Genomic DNA, 19,030 nt, shown 5'->3' with positions numbered 1-19,030 from the left:
AGATGATAGAATGGGCCGTGATTATGGATGTTAGGGTTGGTGTTTGAGCGACAGGGGCAGGTCAATCCCACTGTTAATATTAGCTGCTGCTGTTCCTCACTACTATGTTACTGTCCTGTTAACACTGGTTCATCCGTCAACCACAATGAGGACATCTGGGGAGAATGAACGAGGCGGTGTCAGTGGAGGCTGGGGGATCATTTCACGGTTAGTGCAGTATGTAAATTAAAAGTACAAATCACACACTTACAAAGCGTTGAGTTTTAGTAGGAGCCATGAAATTATTGTAGAGGGGAGAAAAACCTTCCAGTTATTGAAGTCAACAATGGAATGGGAAGTTAGCACAAAGAATTGCACGAGGTGGGGGATATGTATAGCTTATGTTACCGTTTTAATGTCCACGTTCCTCCCTGTTTATCTTTAACATTCCAAAAAGCAAACATCAGTATTAAAAACAAAAGCTTAAAGGGACAGTCCAACCCAAAATTAAAATACATCTTTTTCTTCTTACCTGTAGTGCTATTTATCAATCTTGATAGTTTTGGTGCGAGTTGCCTAGTTTTTGAGATGTTGGCCGTAGAGATTTGTCTGCCTTCTCTCAAATATAACGAGACTATATGTCACTCAGCTTGTGGTGCTCAAAGCATGAATACATTTGAAAAACTCAACAGCGACATCTTCCAGAAATCATGACCCAGTTATTGAAGATAATCCACAGAACTTGTTGTGAGCAGTTTCATATAGTAACTATTTTCTTTCAACCATAGGTCCAATGTATGTATGAACTGTCCCCTTTTAACCCGTTTCGTAAAAAGAAGAAAATAATTCTCCAAATGAACCAGAAACACATCTATTTATATGAATTTTGCAAGTTTACCATGAATTAATTTGTGTAGCCTTCTCTGCTCTGTAATGCATACAACCATTAGATAGCATGACTAAGTGTATTTAGTGCATGTTGGGATCTACAATGCTAATACAATGAGTACATTTATGCAAATTGACATGGCTTCCAGGGCATTTGGGAGCAGTTCAAGTTGTTTTGGTTGTGTCTTAGTCATTCGATCCATCCTCCAATGTTCCCATAGTCATACCAATACCATCCAGCAACATATACATAGCAAACGCATGAACTTATCCTGCCATCAACTCTTCAGTTAGTTAGAGGGTATGTCTTATCAAGTATGTTCCAACATGGTTTATAAGTCTTCCAACACTTACCAAGGTTTTTAGATTCAGCATATAAACTGTTGCTCGAAAGTGCTGCGACTGCCACACTCGTGGCGTTAATTATTTATATTCAGTGTAGCAAATTCAGAGCTGTAAGTGTGAATTATTGAAAATGTGTACTATAGTGGGGTGAGATCGTTCAAAGTCAAATGCTTTTTTTTCTGTTTTGAACCCCCTCGGGGAAATCCGACAAGCTCATTTGTGGAAGTATCGCGTCTTTGCATCTCATCAAAGATGTTTAATACCAGCATCCTTTAATTTTCCATCAGCGGGGGGAACTTTTTACCACATCCCTTATATAGTGTGGCTTCCTCACCCCTCTAGTGTTAGGCTGTGAGTTATGAAGGTGTTTAGATGTGTGCATATTATGTTGTGTCCCAGTTTAGCTGCAGGCTGCTGTGGTCTAACAAGGCAAGTGAACAGAGCTGATGTGTTGCAGTCATATCTGCCTGACGCACTTCCAAAAAATAGATCGGGGCAGACAAGGTTGGAGAGAACTACCTTTTACCTTTTGTCTGAATCGAGTGGTTTTCTCTGTTTCCCTGTAGCTACCAGTTGTGAATCTATAAGCCCTATTATACTATACTACACACCGACACTTTATAAAATGTGTCATTCATATGAGTCATCATCAGCATCTCCTGTCAATGTCTTGCCTGGAAACAGTCCAAACGGTGCACTCTGTCTGAGTAATACAGCCCTTGCTTTTACCCAGGCTATGCCCCAGGGCAAGATGATGTGCAAAATTAGCTTGTGTAGGTGTGTGTGTGTGTGTGTGTGTGTGTGTGGCTACACTTCAAGCACCTGCCAATGGAAAGAGAAATGACAGTACTGACTAAATGCAAATCATGTTTGTGCAGTGAAGGGTCAGACCTAACCCCACATCTTAAATGCACTTTACCTTGGCATCCGTTATGTCTTCTGCATGGTTCTAGCGCTGTTGACTGACAGTAATGGGGCAACATTAGCATGATTAGGGCGAGTTCTGCTGTATGAGTTTATTGTAGCTGAGCTTAGCATCCCGCTGCTTTTTGTTGCTTATTTGGTAAGCACAGACATACCGAAGATGACAGATGGTAAAAATATAGCAAAGCATTCCTCATGCAGGAAATTCTAATCTGTAAGCCGTTATTAGTAAACTGCCTGAAGCTTGTTTAACTGCCTTTTTGTGGACGGGGGGGGGGGCTTACCCTCTTTGGAATGGAAAGATAAGTGAAAATGATTGATTGTATCCGAGTCGTTTGTCATGCGCTGACAATCCTGACAGCGCAATGGATGGCTTTCTCATTTGACCTCCGAGAACCTCAAATGAAAACAATATTGCGCTTGCAGCCGCTGGCCCGCTCTGTTAACTGAGTTTATGATATAACACCGTTGGTTGGTGGTTGACGGATTGAGCGGTGCGTCAGCTGTGACGAAGCAGCGGGTCGTTGATGTGTCCCTCGCTTCATTTGACTCCCACGTCAATCTGTCCTCAATCCAACTGGAGAGGAGAGAGGTGGGACATGTGAGGACAAGGAAGAGAGAGGCACCAGTAGATGAACGAAGGAATAAACAGGACCACATTCGCTGATAGATAGCAAAGAGAATAGAAGACCCACCCTGGATATCTACGGGCACTGAAAGAGCATCTACGCATGGTGGCAGGCTGATGGGAAAAAATGTATCTTTGACACATGCATACAACATTGCTTACTTCCAAAATAGCTAAAAATGACTAAATAACATTATATTACATACAGTTAACCACATTATGTTAATGAATGTCTTCCAATAGGCCAATAATAGTGATGCAGCGCCAGCATTGTGCCAAACTAATGAACAAACTCACACCAGGGAAGGAGAAAAAGACGAAGCTAGCCTGGGGGAAGAAGAGGAAAGATAAGAGAAGTTCAGTGTGCCCTACAGGCTGTGAGGCAGGATTGGGCTATCACTTTCATTTCTCTCTCTGTTCATTTGGAGTGGTAGAGTTTAGCTGCAGGTGCAATCCCTGTTTAATTACAAGTGGAGGGCGCAGGAAAAGAGTAGGATAAAGAGAGGAATAGGGATGAGGCAGAAGAATTAGTTGATAATAAAAGTCTCCGCAGATTTATTAAATGATCGCTTTCCCACTGCAGGTTGACTCGAAGGCCTCTGGCATTGTGTAAGAGGAGGGGAGACGGAGAGAAAAGAAGAGGAGAGGAAAGAAAAACAAAGTCAGGCTTTATCATCTCCTCAGTGTAATGATGAAGATATTGAAGTGCAAATTCTGAATACACTTAAAGCGAAGACTCTTCCTCCTCTCTTCCTTTGAAACCCATTTTTCACAGACACACACACACACACACACACACACACACACACACTTATATACTGTATATATAATTTGACGCCATTGTGCCACCACAGTAAATGATCAAGTACGTCTTCATCTCTCTCCCCACACATTAAGGCATCAAGTTCTTCTGTGATCTTGGCCTTTTTTAAAAGTGCGATTATATTCAGCAGCTCCCATCTCTCCCCATTGTGAAAGGAGGGAGAGTGCAGGGTGTAATGGATGTCATTTGCTCACCTGAAACAGGAGGGAATTATAAATGCCATGCACCCCATCCTTTGTATTTATCCCTGCTGATATGATAGCCCAGCCATAGAGAAGAGACAGTGAGACATAATGGTTGCCTCTCTGGCAAAGCCGACGAAGAAGATTGCATGAAATGAATGCGATATCGAGATGAGAGAGACAAGGGGTGCATTGGGTCGTTTAGCCACCAAATCCCTCAATTTTTTTTTGATAAAAGAGGGGACAAAAGTGTGGCCTGCTAGAGTGTGTGTGTGTGTGTGTGTGTGTGCCAGATAGAGAACGGAGGCTTTGGAGAGATGATGAATGTATGATCTTACACACCTCAGAGCGTCTGAGCGACAGAGAAAGACAGACAGCCAGGGAGAATGAATGATATCAGGATCCGCGCTCTGGAACAGAGGATTCACATTGGCACCCATTGCTTCTGCTGGGCTCTGAATGTGGAGTGTGTTTGTTTTTGTATGTGTGTGTGTTTTATCTGTTGAGAAAACCATTTTCCCCAGAGGCAGGCATCTGAGGCCTTGATAGGCATCAGGAGGTCTCTTCCATTCTCCAAAGTCTAAATCCGTATGTGTGTTTTTTTGTTGTATATGTGTGTACACGTGGGTGGTGTGTGTATCGGCATATCTGCCACCGATGAAGTGTTAAATTATAAAGCGTTCAGATATGGCGGCATTGTTTGCTACAGTTCTGTGTGGGTGCTTAGCTTTTATGGCAGATCACGAGGTGACAAACCACTCGATGCGGTGACATGGCTGCGTAGATTACATAAACACGCGCGCACAAACACGCGCACACACAGGGAGATTGCGGTTTCATACACTCTCATGATAAGGCTTTGGCAGCTGAAATCCCTCCATAGGCTAACACAATGGCCTTTCTCCTTCGTGACTACCTGGTTATTTAGCTGGCAGTGGGCTGAGACAGTGGTAGATCTTAGGATGGATGGAGCAGGCTTGGTGGAGAGTGACGGGAGGGAGGGACTCTATCATGTGAGATGCAACGAGGATCCGTGTTGAATTTGATGCGCGCGCACTTGCACCACTATCTCTCCGATTCCATCTCAAACTCATTCCCTTTATCTACCTAATGCAAATACGTCTGTACACAGTAGGGAGGGCGAAACATACTGGCCATTTATTTTCCTCCCAAAGCGCACACACGCAAAGATTCACTTGCGTTGTTTTTAATCTGTACTAGCATGCGAGCAGGATTCCTCTTGACTTTGACAAGGAGATACACCCCCTCTGAATTCATTCAGCTGTGTTTGAATCTGTTTCAGTGTGTGTGTGTGTGTGTGTGTGCGCACATGTCTGCCTGAGTATGCTATTTATAGTGCTTGTAGAGATACACAGTGGAGACTTAAATGTAGCGAACAGGAGAGAGAATGATGTAGTGGTGTGTTTTTAAAGTATCTCCATAGTGTCAGTGTCTGTCTTCAGTGATAGTAGGAATCTTTGTGGTCCAGACGCATCTGCGTGCACACATGTTGAAATATGATTCCCACCATGAGTGTGTGCAAAATTGTTGTGTATTGAGTGTGAGTTTTTATTTGAGATAGAGAGAGAGAGAGAGAGAGAGAGAGAGAGAGCGGGGGGGCTGTCAGCCAGAGATGTGCTGTCTGATAGTCTGTGCATCCAACAGAGTGAACCGCCGTCGGTGCCACGCTGTGCTGAAGAGATTCCACCACGCATATAGGCGTTCCTGATCTCTTGTTACGTTCAGTCATGCCCTACATTGGATGGTTTAATTATGGTCCTTTTCATATCCTCAAATATGGAATTTAGTTAGTAAAATGTGCAGCGAGGACATGTATAATTGCATCGCTTATATCCTGAGGTATAAAGATCCAAAACAATTGATCTTCGCCACCTATTGGAGGTGGCGCACAAGGTGATTTGAAAATGACCTAGATTAAATGAGTGCGCCTTATCACTGCCATAGTGTCTTTCAGCAAGGAACTAGATTTGCATCCTCCCCAGCAAGCTGCACAGGTGTTGAGTGCATGTTCTGACCTAAAAAGTAATATTATTTACAAGGCTACTGTTGTCCAATTCCATGGCAACAACTGTATTGTTAAAGGGGATACATCGATATGTGGTAGTCAGCTTGTAAATGCTTGTCCTTCATCTGATTTTCTTGTATGCAGAAATATGGCCAGTGGCTGTTTAACTGTACAGTACACAAGTATTATTATTTGTACACAGTGATAGTATGACCATCTGGTGTCTTCCTGTTTATGTGGCAGAGAAAGGCAACAATGCTTGTTCACCTTCATCTTAAACTTGTATTTCAAGACTTGCATTCCAGTTAGTGTGCAGGCACACAAACACACACACCGAGACCACAGCTTTACCCTCATAATAACCCAACATCAGTCCCACACTGATGATGTCATCTCTCTTTCCCGGGCTGTCATCGGGTGAGCAGCGTGAGTGACAGCGGTCATCCACCAATGACGGCTCATTAATCAAAAGTGCCCCAGCAAACACCTATTATTGCATCGCGCTGTTACCGTTGCGACAAGAGCTGAGATCTACCTCAGCTTTGGCCTTTGCTCTCGGTCACTCAAGGCCCATGCCAATCAGTGCCAGTCAACGGCAGTTTGAATTGGCAGGGCTATAGACCATAATAGATGTGCTGCTCTCCCAAGCGGCCACGTTTTCCATATGGAGCCAGTGGGGAGAGATGGAAGCTGACAAGCAGTAACATTTTCATGAAAATGAGTGCTTATAATAATAATAATACATTTTATTTGTATAGCACTCAAGGTACTCAAAGACACTTAACATGGTAAAAACAGAAACAATAGAAGCATTAAAGAAGGAACAGCACAAAAACACACATAACTAACTTTACAGTTAGTAATGAGTGGATTAGATGCAGCACTTGTAAGGAAGCATAAAGATGGATTATCAAATGCTTCAAACTCCCTCTACACTTTTATTTCCCCTCTCTTTTGGAGGTGTTGTGTTCCTAGTAAGCCATTACTGGTGTACACGGAAAATAATTTCATTATGCTTGTCTAACCTGAGGAGGGTTTCGTAAGTTTGCAAGTAATTGAAAATTGTATTTTGATGCCCCTGTTCCATTTATTCATTGTCATAGATGCATCCTTTCTTTCTCTGTCACACTCCCTCTCTGCAAACACACACACACACACACACACACACACACACACACACATCTGAAGCAAGCGTGCAGATATATTCTTATCATATTCAAATTCCTCCCATCACCCACTTATACCCTGCAGCTTTAAAACCTTTCTATTTCACATCCTCTGTCTGTTTTCTGGTAATGTTTCCTTTTAATATTGTTGTAGCTTAACTTCACTTTGTTCATTAACACAAAAATGTGACCTTTGACTCTACATCCTATTTAATCCATGTTTGCTTCTCTGCAGCTGTCAAGGGTGCCAGTGGAGGCCTGTAGTCAGTACTCAACCTGCAGTGAATGTCTCGGATCTGGCGATCCCCACTGTGGCTGGTGTGTCCTGCACAACATGTGAGTAGGACCTTAGCAGACGCATATATGCGCACACACACACACACACACACACACACACCTAAACTTACATGCATCCGTGTTTTCCCTTTCATTCTTCATCCACACAAACACTGTTTTCTCACTCCCCCATTCATTCACAGAGCCTCACACATATTAACCAGACAGTCTGGGGGGTGCTGTGTTTGGGTTGTTAGCCTCCCCTACCTCCATGACGCCTGGGCCCATGCCCGGCACTCCATCCCTTGCAGCCCTTGAGCATTCAGGGACTCCTCTAGCCAACCCAGGCCAAGTCTCAGATTGCTTTCCTGGGGCTCGGCCTTGTGCCAGCGGCCCCCTTTAGATCCATTACCAAACCTACCCACTGGCATTGTTTACCAGCCCTGAAACCAGAGCCTGGTGAGAGCACAGACACTGGCGGGCACTGCCAGGGCTCTCATGGGCACCACTCCAAACTTCAGGAGTTGACACAAGGAGAGTGATAGCTTATGTTATTGTAACTGGACTGCGAACTGTTGAATGGGTTTATTTTCGCCTTAGATTCAAGCTTTCTGTCTTTCTGTCTTTCACATGCAGACATATGCACACACACCCCAGTTGCTGTTAAACCCTCGTCCCTCAAGATTGACGTGGGAGATAATGCTTGCTGGGGGCAGGGAGATTTCCCACTCCCCTGTAAATTGAAAATTGGTTTCTTGTGTTGGTGCGAGCCCTTGGGTAGAGTGTGTGTGTGTGTGTGTGTGTGTGTGTGTGTGAGAGGGAGACTGAGTACATTTTGCACCTTCATCCTTGCTGCCACCAAGTAGACATGACGTGGGCAGTGAAACATGGTGAAACAGAAAGGGAGGAAGGAAAGAAGATGGACAGAGGAGGGGAGTGACAGATAGACTGAGAAAATAAGAGATGGATGTTGAGACAGGTAGAGAATAGAATAGAGAATAGTTAATCCAGAGGAAGACGAAAAGAAAGGATGGTCACCTTGGATGCAAACTTCTAAGAGAGAAGAGAATGGCTGGAATGTGATAAATTGACAGAGATCTTAAAATGGTTTTAGTGAGAAAAAGAGTCTGTGTGCAGCCGAGTGAAGGAAGGAGAAATGGAGGATGAATGTGTTTGAGGTCTCCAGGGTAGAAAGTGCATTAGCAGACAGAGGTAACACTCTCACGGGTTATGGGTCACCAACCAGAGGTTAGAGGCAAAGTCACACACACACACACACACACACACAGCCATGCATGAGTGCGTAATGCTTCAGTCCAGATTTTATTATTATCTTGTATTGAACTCCTTCTCTTAACACTCCATAATTAACCAAAAGCTAATCAACCATTTGGTGTATTCTAGCAGATCATTTAATTTAAAAATACATTATCTCAGATAAAGGAGCAGGATCGATGTAAACAACACATTTAGGGCTATCAGTGAGCAGCCACCATGCAGATATTTGCCACTTGGATCGTGTTTGCAATTTAAATCCAATCTTAAGTGTGTGTGAAGATGGTCCGCATGTGGGTGCCGGCGTGTTCATGTGTGAGTGTGCGTGTGTGTGTGCACAAATCCATTAACACCCTGGACATCCTCCCAGTCAGAGCAAATGGGTGGCCACAGATTGGCCTGTCACACTTAGCCTGATAGAATCGGCTCACTTCAGCTCCCTTCAGCTTCAGTCACATACACACAAGGGCGGGCGCGCACACACACACCTTTTTTTGTTGGAGAATTAGTGTCACGTCGCCAAAACGAGAATAGTACCCAGACAGAGAGAAAATAACCAAAATGCCACTTTAGTGGGTCTCGGGTGTCTATGTGTTTGACCATCACAAGGGCAGGAAGGGGGATCACAGGTGTTGTTTTGTGTGTGCGTGTGACACACAGTTGTTGTGGCACCCTTCTAGCACACGGACGAACAAAAGTAAAATGCCCAACTCGGTGTGATCACACATCGATTGACCACAGGTTTACCTTTCCCAAAGTCCCTCCTCCTCATCGCTACCCATCACCCAAATTGTGAATTATTGGTGTAACTGAAGCCCTCTGAGTGCCATCTCTACCACGGGGCAGACAGGACACTATGCTCTTTGCTATAATCGCTGCAGTTTACCTGCTCTGTGTCACTCTCTGTTTTGTTAACCACAGTTAATGGTATCTGAGATATTTATTTTGTTCGGAAAATATTCCAACTTTTAAGTCTGCTTACTCCTTATTTACTTCCTGTCTTTCACTATTTTGTTTATATATTGATTTCCTGAAAATCTTAGTTAAGGCTAGAAGACTGAGGGATAGCGAGCTACATAATGAAACCAGATTTGAACCAGTTGTACAAGTCACATATATGCTATGATATTACATGACTTTCTCTACTCTCTGCTAGTGTCATTACTGGTCATAATACTAGTGAAAGTGTTAAGATGTGCTGAAGGATAAAAAAAAAAGTTGAAGAAAGAAAAGAAGTGCCATCCTGTAAGGTAGATTGTGTGACTGTGACGTAACAATGCATTATGTGTGTCCTTGGTGAGGAGGTCTGACACAGTCGTACACACAAACAGACACAAACACACATATGTGACCCAAAGTCCTTCTCTCCAGGCATCTCAGCCATAACAAATGCAGCAATATCTAGTTTGAGTTGACCTATTCGATATTCAGAGGACAGAAGTATAAATCATTTGTCCCTCAGTGTCATCTCACCTCCACTTGAGTGTCTTATAACGTTTTCATTTATATTGCTCCAAGAAGCGACATATCATTGACACAAACCCCTGAAAGCAGAAGTATAAAAAAAATACAGAAAGCAATGTAACTGCTTCGTCAATCACTCACTAAATGTCGGCTGGATTGCTGGACAGTAAAGGTTTTATTCATTTTATGGACATTAGAGCCTCTAAAAGTGGTAAAACCATTGAATAACAGAAAAACAACAGGGACTTGCACAGCTTCCAAAAATCTGCTATCCACTTGTTTGCTGAGTGGATTCTGCACATATCTTTTTTTTTTTTTAACTACAGTAAAGCTTAAGCTTGCCTCCGGTTCTGTGATCGTCCAGGAGTCTTGCTCAGTTATAGCTTGGATTGATTAACCTGACGTCACAGAATGTAGCCGAAGGGAAAACAAAATGAATGTCCATCAGTGAATGACAGCATTTTGATGCTGGAAGCCCACAGGGTCAGTCTGCAGTGCTGTAGAGGAAAAAGGACAACAGATGGGATTCTTTTGCGAATTATAATGTAGTATAGCTTTGTTGATGTTCAGTGCAATGCTGTCTTTCCTGGCATGGCCAAGGTTAGAGATATTTCGACAGAGTAAAAATATGAAAACAGGCCCCCTGCCTAGTATACTGCCTGCAGACCAAAGGCTTAAACAATGCATCTTTAATAACGTAGAGCAAAGAGGCCAAAACACAAGGAACTCCCAGAATTCACTCACACTCTCCCACACGTATGTGTGCTGGTGGGAGGGGTTCTGAGTGGAAGGATAGCATGCAGTTCATCTTCAAAGTGTTCTTCCAGATAGTTTGTTGTTCCCAATCAACCTTGAAATCACCTCACTCTCTCTCACACACACACACACACACACACACACTCTCTCTCTGTCTCTCTTCCCCTATCAGCATTGCCTTTATTTACTCTATAGATCGGTGAGAGGAGCTGTTAGAGAGAACACCAGGGGAAGAGGAGAAAGGCAATCAATAGTACAGAGGAGGAAATCAACAGCAGTGGATAGTGCACCTGTGTGTGTGTGTGTGTGTGGGTGTGTGTGTGTGTGTGTGAGTCAGTGTGCGTGTGTGTCTCTGATAGCACCCATTGTCCTTGACAAACACTGACTATTCATTTAGAAAGGCACATGTCTTCGTTTATAGACATATGCTAGTATTCATCCGATAAACTGTCTATCATTTATGCCCCCTATACATTTTTTTTTGAGCCCACAATGAAACTTTGCATCAGCTCTAGCAGTGAGCCTTGCCACTGAAGCCTCACCTGTCAACCAAACTGTCTTGGCCCATCAAACTTGCTCTCTTTTCTGCTGAGATGCACGACTTATGCTAATGAATTTCAAGCTTGGCAGGTGAAAGAAAGTTTTCACTCAAATATAGCCCCCCCCCCCCCTCCCATTTCATCGTTCCTCTTCTATCAGCTATTTCACTACTGACACATTGGATGTCCCTGTCAACCACAGCAGAGTGTTATGTGGGTTTGTTGCAGACAATTACCTGAAAGAGAGTATGTAAGAAGCATACTGTAGGCCTGTGCAAAGTAACATAAAAACATACATGCGTATGTTATGCATGTGCATTATTCATTCTGTTCTCAAGTATCTATACAATGTGTATGGATACAAGAAAGAATTGTACTCTGTATATTCCATTATAGCATCCTACTTGTGAGATATATCACAAGACTTGGTAAGCGTCACAGAACATTATGATAAATACACCTTTAAGTCAATATTCTAGTGACAAAAGTTGTCGTTCCATTCAGCAAAATGCTGACATTTTGTGTCTTCCTGTTTTTTTTTTTTTTTTTTTACAGTATGACACTAGTCTAATGTGGCATATTCCCTTTTCTGTGTGTTTACCCATCCACACTTCAACCCCTCCAAGTGAGGAAGGGGCACTTCTTCAACGGGCCAATATATGCCAGAAATGTTACAGCTACGTTTCTGATATGTTACCTCCCCTAATGCCGGTCTGTCAGCTGTCAGTTTTGTAAGTAGTTAACTAAGCTGTCAACGCGCCTGCCATGCATGACAGCCAGACAGATTGGAAACCATATTTGGAGAAGTAGCATTGTCGAAAAGGAATGTCGTCATATTGGCCACGGATGTTGAGAATATCTCACATTACTCTGTGATATCGCTGACAATTTGGAACAAGTGGTGCTAATGTCGCAATATCTTCACATTAATAATGGGTTTGACATATCTCAATCTCTGCTTTTGGCTGCGATAGGGGTTACAATCACAGAGTGCTGAGACCGTTTTCTCTTTCACACTTTCCAGTTCCAATGTGCGTTTGGGTGCATTGTGCCCGATTGCACATTTCTGCTCGTGCATGTGTGTGCACACATGCGGTTTATGTGTATTCAGAGGCATGTGTGCCAATAAACAGCATGACTGTCCTACTCCTTCTTGCTGCTTTGCTCTCTTCCCCCAAACGCTCATGAACATCGATCCCTTCTTCCTGAAGTGGAATGGGGACTGTAAAGTCATCCATGCCACTGACCACAAGCAAATGCCTTTTCCAAGGTCTGTCTATACAATCAGTAATAAACATCTAGAGGTAAACTGTGATATACCGAGGAGTGTTTATAAATCAGTGGACCCAGACAACCACTGCATACTGTAAAATGCAGTTTGAATCCTGATGATAGCCTGTACTGTCACATTGTACATGCCTGCTCCTTGCTTTAAGCTTTGGAGTGTACCATGTGGATTATAAAAATCAACAGAGAAGATAAAAATAGAAACGTTTTTTATGAATTTGTCTTCCGGACTCACACAATCAAGTCTTGATAGTCAGTAGTCTAACACCATGTACAAGCTCATTAGGATAACACAAAAAAAGTTTAAGAAGTCTTAAGTAAACACGCAAAATGGCTGGTTAAACTTGCAAGTCATGCTGCAAAGCTGCTAGTCTTCCCAAGACATCTTCGGTGCTGTCAAACAAATAACCTTTTCAGAGAAGAGAGAGGGAAAAGCTAATTGGCAGATCCACTGTATGTTCTCTCTCTCTCTCTCTCTCTCTCTCTCTCTCTCTCTCGCTCTCATATTAATTCTGCACCGCTGCTACCTGTCGCTGTGTTCACTGTCATCCGTTTCCTCAGTGTGCTCATGTGGTATGCCACACTAATGCTAATTGAACTGCAGTGCCTCAATTAGCATGCTACCAAGGACTCGTGTTTGGTTGTGGCGACCACGAGGCTCTCCCTGGAGACAGCGGTTAGTGCTGTGAAACACATTACTGGCATAGAAAGTGAATTGTTTACACCAAAAGAAAGTTTTTCCTCTAATGTTAGAGTGAGATCTAGCATTAGGGCAGCTCTTTTCACTGACAACATTGGCTGTGAGCTTTTATCGAAGGCCAATTTAGAAATAATGGAAATGTCACCCACTTACCATCACAATTAGTTCATTGTCGAAAGGAACAGCAATGAGAAAAGCTCCACATATCCAAAATAATATCTAAAGGTTAATTTATTTATGATAGACAAACTTAACTTATTTTAAAATGACATGCAAATATGACTATACACTGCTCAGCCCAATATTCCCAAGTAGATTTGGTATGAAACAGTGCTAAAAATGACTTGGTCAACTCTGGAAGTTTAATTTATTCAAAGTTGTTTCTATGATCTTGAGATCCTCGCATCCATGGCACTTGCTCTGATGCCTGTGCCCAGGGGAGGATGGCCGTCCCCTGAGTATGGGTGACTGGTTTCACCCCACCACCACCTCTTGCTGCATGCTAAGGGAGGTTGAGGGAAGGGAACAAGGCCAAGAAGTGACAGGGGCATCAGGACGGAACGGTGGGTTGCACCTCCCAGTTTCCTCTCAACTGTCACCATCATTGTGTGAAGAAACACACACGAACACACACACACACACCGATCTACCTAGCCCCAACACACATGCTCAAGTACATACACAACCGCTGCACACCCACCTTTAAGTCTGGACCATTGCTCACTGTCACCTATTGTCACCCTACCACACACTGGGAAACACAGACACTGGAAAATGGACATGCACGCTCACAGTGGGGAAGGTGTCTTGCTTTTCTCCGGCAGAGCATGAACAGACACAGGTAGTGACATGAGACAGAGAGGATGAATGAGAGATGGCTTGACAGTCAAAGGAAGTGAAGATATATGGAGATGTATTCCATTCGATGAGGGGGGTGAGTGGGACAATTGAGAAAGGGAGGTTACATAAATTCACAGGAGAGAGCGGGGGGTGAGAACTCTTCCAGTGAAGAGCATAAATTAAACCCTCCGAAACAGGTACTCTACTTGAAGATATGAGCGTAAACACACACACACACACACACACACACGCATTGGGTTCATCCTGACTATGACAGAGAGCACCACTGGGAGCGAGTACTCGTACCATGTTATATCTACAGTAATCCCCACTGATCGTTCAACATTAATATCAGATTGCATTGTCACGAAGATTACCCACGTATGCCAAGACAATAAAATGTCACTATGAATCCATTATTACAAATTTACTCATGAAACATCGTGTTCAGCACTTGCAAAAGCTTTTCGCAAGCGTTCTGTGTATGTGACATGTAAATTCTATAATATTTGAGTGTACGTTAAGTGTTGTCTCAGCAAGAGAAGGCACCTTTCATGTTATTCTTTCATGTTTGTAGTTGCATGTTCGGAACATGCATTGAATGAGGTAAGAGTCACATCAGTACCAGGCCCTATAGACACTATACTTCAGAGATCTCAAAGTGCCCTGTTCTCCACCACAGAAAACGGCACGGTAAGAATAACAAACTGCCTCTTGCTGTGAGTAAACACACCTTAACGCCACAAGCTGCATATTGATTGCCCGGATCAATAGCATAATATGCTGCCGTCGACAGCTGCACACATTCAAGATCATAACACAATATATGGAAGATAAAAGCCAAGTGCACTCTTGAGACCTCCGTTGAAAAGCAGCCCTCCGGTGCCCTGCACTGTCTCCCTCAGGAGCTGCTATGAAAACATCATCAAGCAGGGGGTTTTAATTCACAAATATCTCTGGAAATGCTGCGGATGCAGTGCAGTGATAGGCTGTTGTTTTGATGTAATAATAAATGCACAGGAATGTATGAGCTGTTTGGAGACGTTCCAATATTAGCTGTTACATCCTGCATTCTGCGTTCACATGCAGAACCTGTAAGCAACGGGACAAGACGTTGGCATTGGAAGCATTCTGGTTTCTGTTTATTGTCCAAGTAGCACTGACCAATCACAAAAGCCTTGCCCCCAGAGGCTTATCCGTCGTCAGACTGATGGCCAATAGGACTGAGATTGCTCTTAACATCAAAGCTATCACATTTGTTCAATTGTGTCATCTTTAAATACAAAGACTGAGCAATAGAACGCCTCTTTCTTTCAAAGTAAATAAGTGTTTATATGTAATTAAGTTTAATTAATCAGTAATAGTGTACTGATTAATAGCTGGATGATTAAAACACTGTAATGACAGTAATGCCCTTTCTGCCCTCTTTTGTGTCACTAAAAATACTCCCTAATTGTCTAATTTGTGTTTTCAGAAAAAAAGATTTAACAAAATAAAATGATTCAATAATTTAGGAAAATAATTTATAAAGCTAATTTTGTAAATGACATCTGCATGTCGCAACACTCTTTAACCTTCATGTCACACACACACACACACCAACATACCTCTGAGCCAAACGAATAGAGTTGTTTAATAGAGAACCTGGCCTAATGGGACCTTCAGGGGCAGCAGTGGCATCACATCTGCTCAATAAACAGCCTAATATGTCTGCAGCACCACCCCACTGTCAGATAGCTCTGCCGGGTGATAGTTTGTTTGCGTGTGTGTGTGTGTGTGTGTGTGTAGGTGAGAAAGATGAAGGAAGTTGGTGGGACAGCTTCTGACAGCTGCTAAAATTGTGTGTGTTGGGTTGTGAGGCACCAAAATCCATGGCAGAGAGAAACAGCTGTTTACTGGTTTGCCCACAGGGCCAGATTGAATCTGCCTATCATCCTCTATGCTAATGCATTTGTGTGTGTGAGACAGTAATATAGGATTTATGGAGGTTGTTGGAAATAACATGTGCTTATAGCCCTCATTTATTCTAATGTTTATGGAACATTGATTGACGAGATCAGGCTTCTCTCACTGTGTGTGTGTGTGTGTGTGTGTATGTATGTATATATATATATATATACGTGTGTGTGTGTGCGTGTGTGTGTGTGAGAACATAATTTTATCCCATATAGCTTTGTACCTGCAAACTCTCAGCAGCCGGTGTTCTTGCATTGGTAGTACGTAAAGGGGATGGCTCAGAGATTTCTACTTGGGGGCAATTTCTATGTTTTTAGGTATGGGCTTATGAGAGACGCACATGTGGTGTGTTTTCATTTCTGTGTGTGTGTGTGTGTGTGTGTGTTAATTTGTGTGTGTTTGCAATGCGAGTAACGGGGTCATGGCCAGTGGGCCGGGTAATGACTCTCCCACCGGCCTCGCCATGCGGATTTCTGCTCTGTGGGTCGCCTCTCTTAATGATAGCACAAGGAGGCACACTGACTGTTCAGCTGTGTTCATGTGTGGCTATGGTCACATGTACTGTAGGAGTGAGAAATGTAGGCAGGCTTGATGTAGATGTGTGTGATCTGACTGGATCTCTGGTAGAGTAACGTACAGCCTCAGGCTATTAGTATGTATAGGATTCCATATAGTGTCTGGTGATGCATGGGTAGTATGGTAATTAGGTTTCAGTTGTACTACAGAGTGCCTTTGTTGTGCATTGATTTACCACAAACAGCACTGTAGAGGCAGAAACCCATGTGTAGTATAATACAAATACTTAAAAAAAAGACTTGTAATATCACTGCAGGAAGGTTTAATTTGTATCGGTTTGTGTACGAGAATATGCAACCATGTATGACATTTTAGTGTATATATATACTTGTTGACCACTTATGTGTCTGATGCTTGTGTGTGTGTGTGTGTGTGTGTGTGTATTTTCACCTGTTTGTTTCCTCCAGTGACATGAGCACTTGATGGAGATGAGAATTGCTGGACTTTGGCTTTCGGAGAATTTAATAGCTTTCATTTCCCAGCCTGTTTGACCTTCTCTGTGCCTCACATTAGATATGCATTACTCCTGAAGTCTCACATGGCCAGATACATCTGCACCCTCTCTTTAGTATATTCTTTCTCTCTACGCTCCCCTGAGCCCTGCAACCTGCGCCCCACTGATACTGGACTAGTTTCAACTACAAGGGATCAAGCCTGGAATTTTACCTTCAAAATAGCAAAGAATACCGTCGGTGTTTGACACCGACTTTGTTTATTTTTTATTACATGACATTTTTTTTGTATTGAGCGGTGAACTTCATAGCTCTTTCTAAAGTTTCCCCTTTCATATTTTAAATTAATATTTTCACTTTGTACGTTTTATTTAGTCATTTATCATCTGCACATTTCATACCCAAACTATGAATCAAAGAATGAATGGTTGTCAGTGATGTTCCTTTTTTAGTTCATACTTTTTGTAGATAATCATATGCATGTTACAGATCTTGCTGTAAATTTGACAGGTTTGTATTAATCACTCGCTGGTGATTATCGATATCGTTCAGTCTGTGTGCACAAACACAGAATAATAGGATCATCCTGTATTGTAGTCAATGGAATCATCTCAAGAGCTATATGATAAATGTTGTGCGATAATATATATCATCCACGAGACCAGCTAGGTTTGAATGCCTGTGACAGCCTCATCAGCAACGATTGCAGAGGCTAAAAGTCCTTCTGTGCCCAGCCCTCGGTCTCACTCTAATTGTGTCACCTTATCAAAGGCCGGGAGAAACAAGAGTACAGATTAGTTTCCATTCAGGGCCAATCTAATCCATTCAGCGCCCCCTCTCATAATGTGTCATTGCCAGTCACTCAAACAGCTCGGCACAACAGCGGTGTTTACGAACCAAATGAATAGATGTTGGACATCTAATTCTCCACGGAAAAAAGATTGCCCCAGTCAGGCTTTTTATGACTGTTATTTGAAATCCAAATCTCTGATTTCTAGGGTCCTCTAAATACTCTATTCACTGATGTTTACAAAGGGCGGGATTGTTTCATATTGGGACAAACGATGCAATCTTTTTTTTTCTTTCAAGGTCTGTCTGGATAGTAATTGAAAACAATTATCCAGTGCTTTGCTCTGATAATACCCAGCTCTTACATCAGCTCAACCACTGATGGCATTATCTTCAATATCCTTCCACTGAAGCTCCAAACCAGCCGGAGCAGCTAACATAAATTCCCCTTCACAGGGGTGTGGACATTTCGATTAATCCAAATCAATATATGTACATGGCTTACACATGGTGAGAGATTCAGTCAGGATGCAGGAGCACTTCTTAAAGTAAAACACTCAGGACGTATTTTTTTTCTGGTGTATACAGCAGAATGAACATAAACGTCGGGGTATGTCAGAAAAATAAATTGAACTAGTGTCAGTGATTGAAGAATTGTTTGCACACAATGCAAGGGGGTTGCATTGGTATATATATATATATATATATATTGCTACGGTGTGCTGGTAGATGATGAAATAAAACCAGAAAGTCCAGTTGGAGGCTTCTCAAATACCAAAACACCAAACTATAATCCGTTGAGACAAATGTTGTTATTGTATAACAGTGTGTTGTCGGATGGCATTGCATTAAGCTTCAGAAAAAGTTGTCTTTTTCCCCCACTGGAATGCCCTTTGTTTTGTAGGTTTAGCCCACTCTGCACTGCGCCATTGCAGTGATCTCAGTGAATTGAATGAGAAAACCTTGCGTGCTTTGCAGCAGTGTCATTGTCTAATCCTTCGGGAAACGGAGACATACAGAGAGAAGAAAAGGCCTCCCACTTCCAGCTGAGTCACAGTCTCTGTACGGTCCGTGTCTGGGATGTGGAAGTTAATAAATCAACCTGTTGGCTGTTTCATCCTACCCAGCATGTCTGTGACCTTCTGACTCTGAGAAAGAG

General features: G+C 42.7%; 1 protein-coding gene across 1 annotated transcript in view; it reads left to right on the top strand.

Moving 5' to 3' along the window:
- plxna4 (plexin A4) overlaps nucleotides 1–19,030 on the top strand; it is a 182,092-nt gene that overhangs the window by 104,145 nt on the left and 58,917 nt on the right. The window contains exon 4 of the mRNA XM_076111514.1: nucleotides 7,197–7,297. Coding sequence (XP_075967629.1) covers nucleotides 7,197–7,297 — 101 coding nt within the window. The remainder of the gene's footprint in view (nucleotides 1–7,196; nucleotides 7,298–19,030) is intronic.

Source organism: Anarhichas minor, unplaced genomic scaffold (assembly GCF_050575085.1).
Source record: "Anarhichas minor isolate MPS153535 unplaced genomic scaffold, ASM5057508v1 ptg000045l, whole genome shotgun sequence".
NCBI lineage: Eukaryota > Metazoa > Chordata > Actinopteri > Perciformes > Anarhichadidae > Anarhichas > Anarhichas minor.
This window is presented reverse-complemented; position numbering and strand designations above follow the sequence as displayed.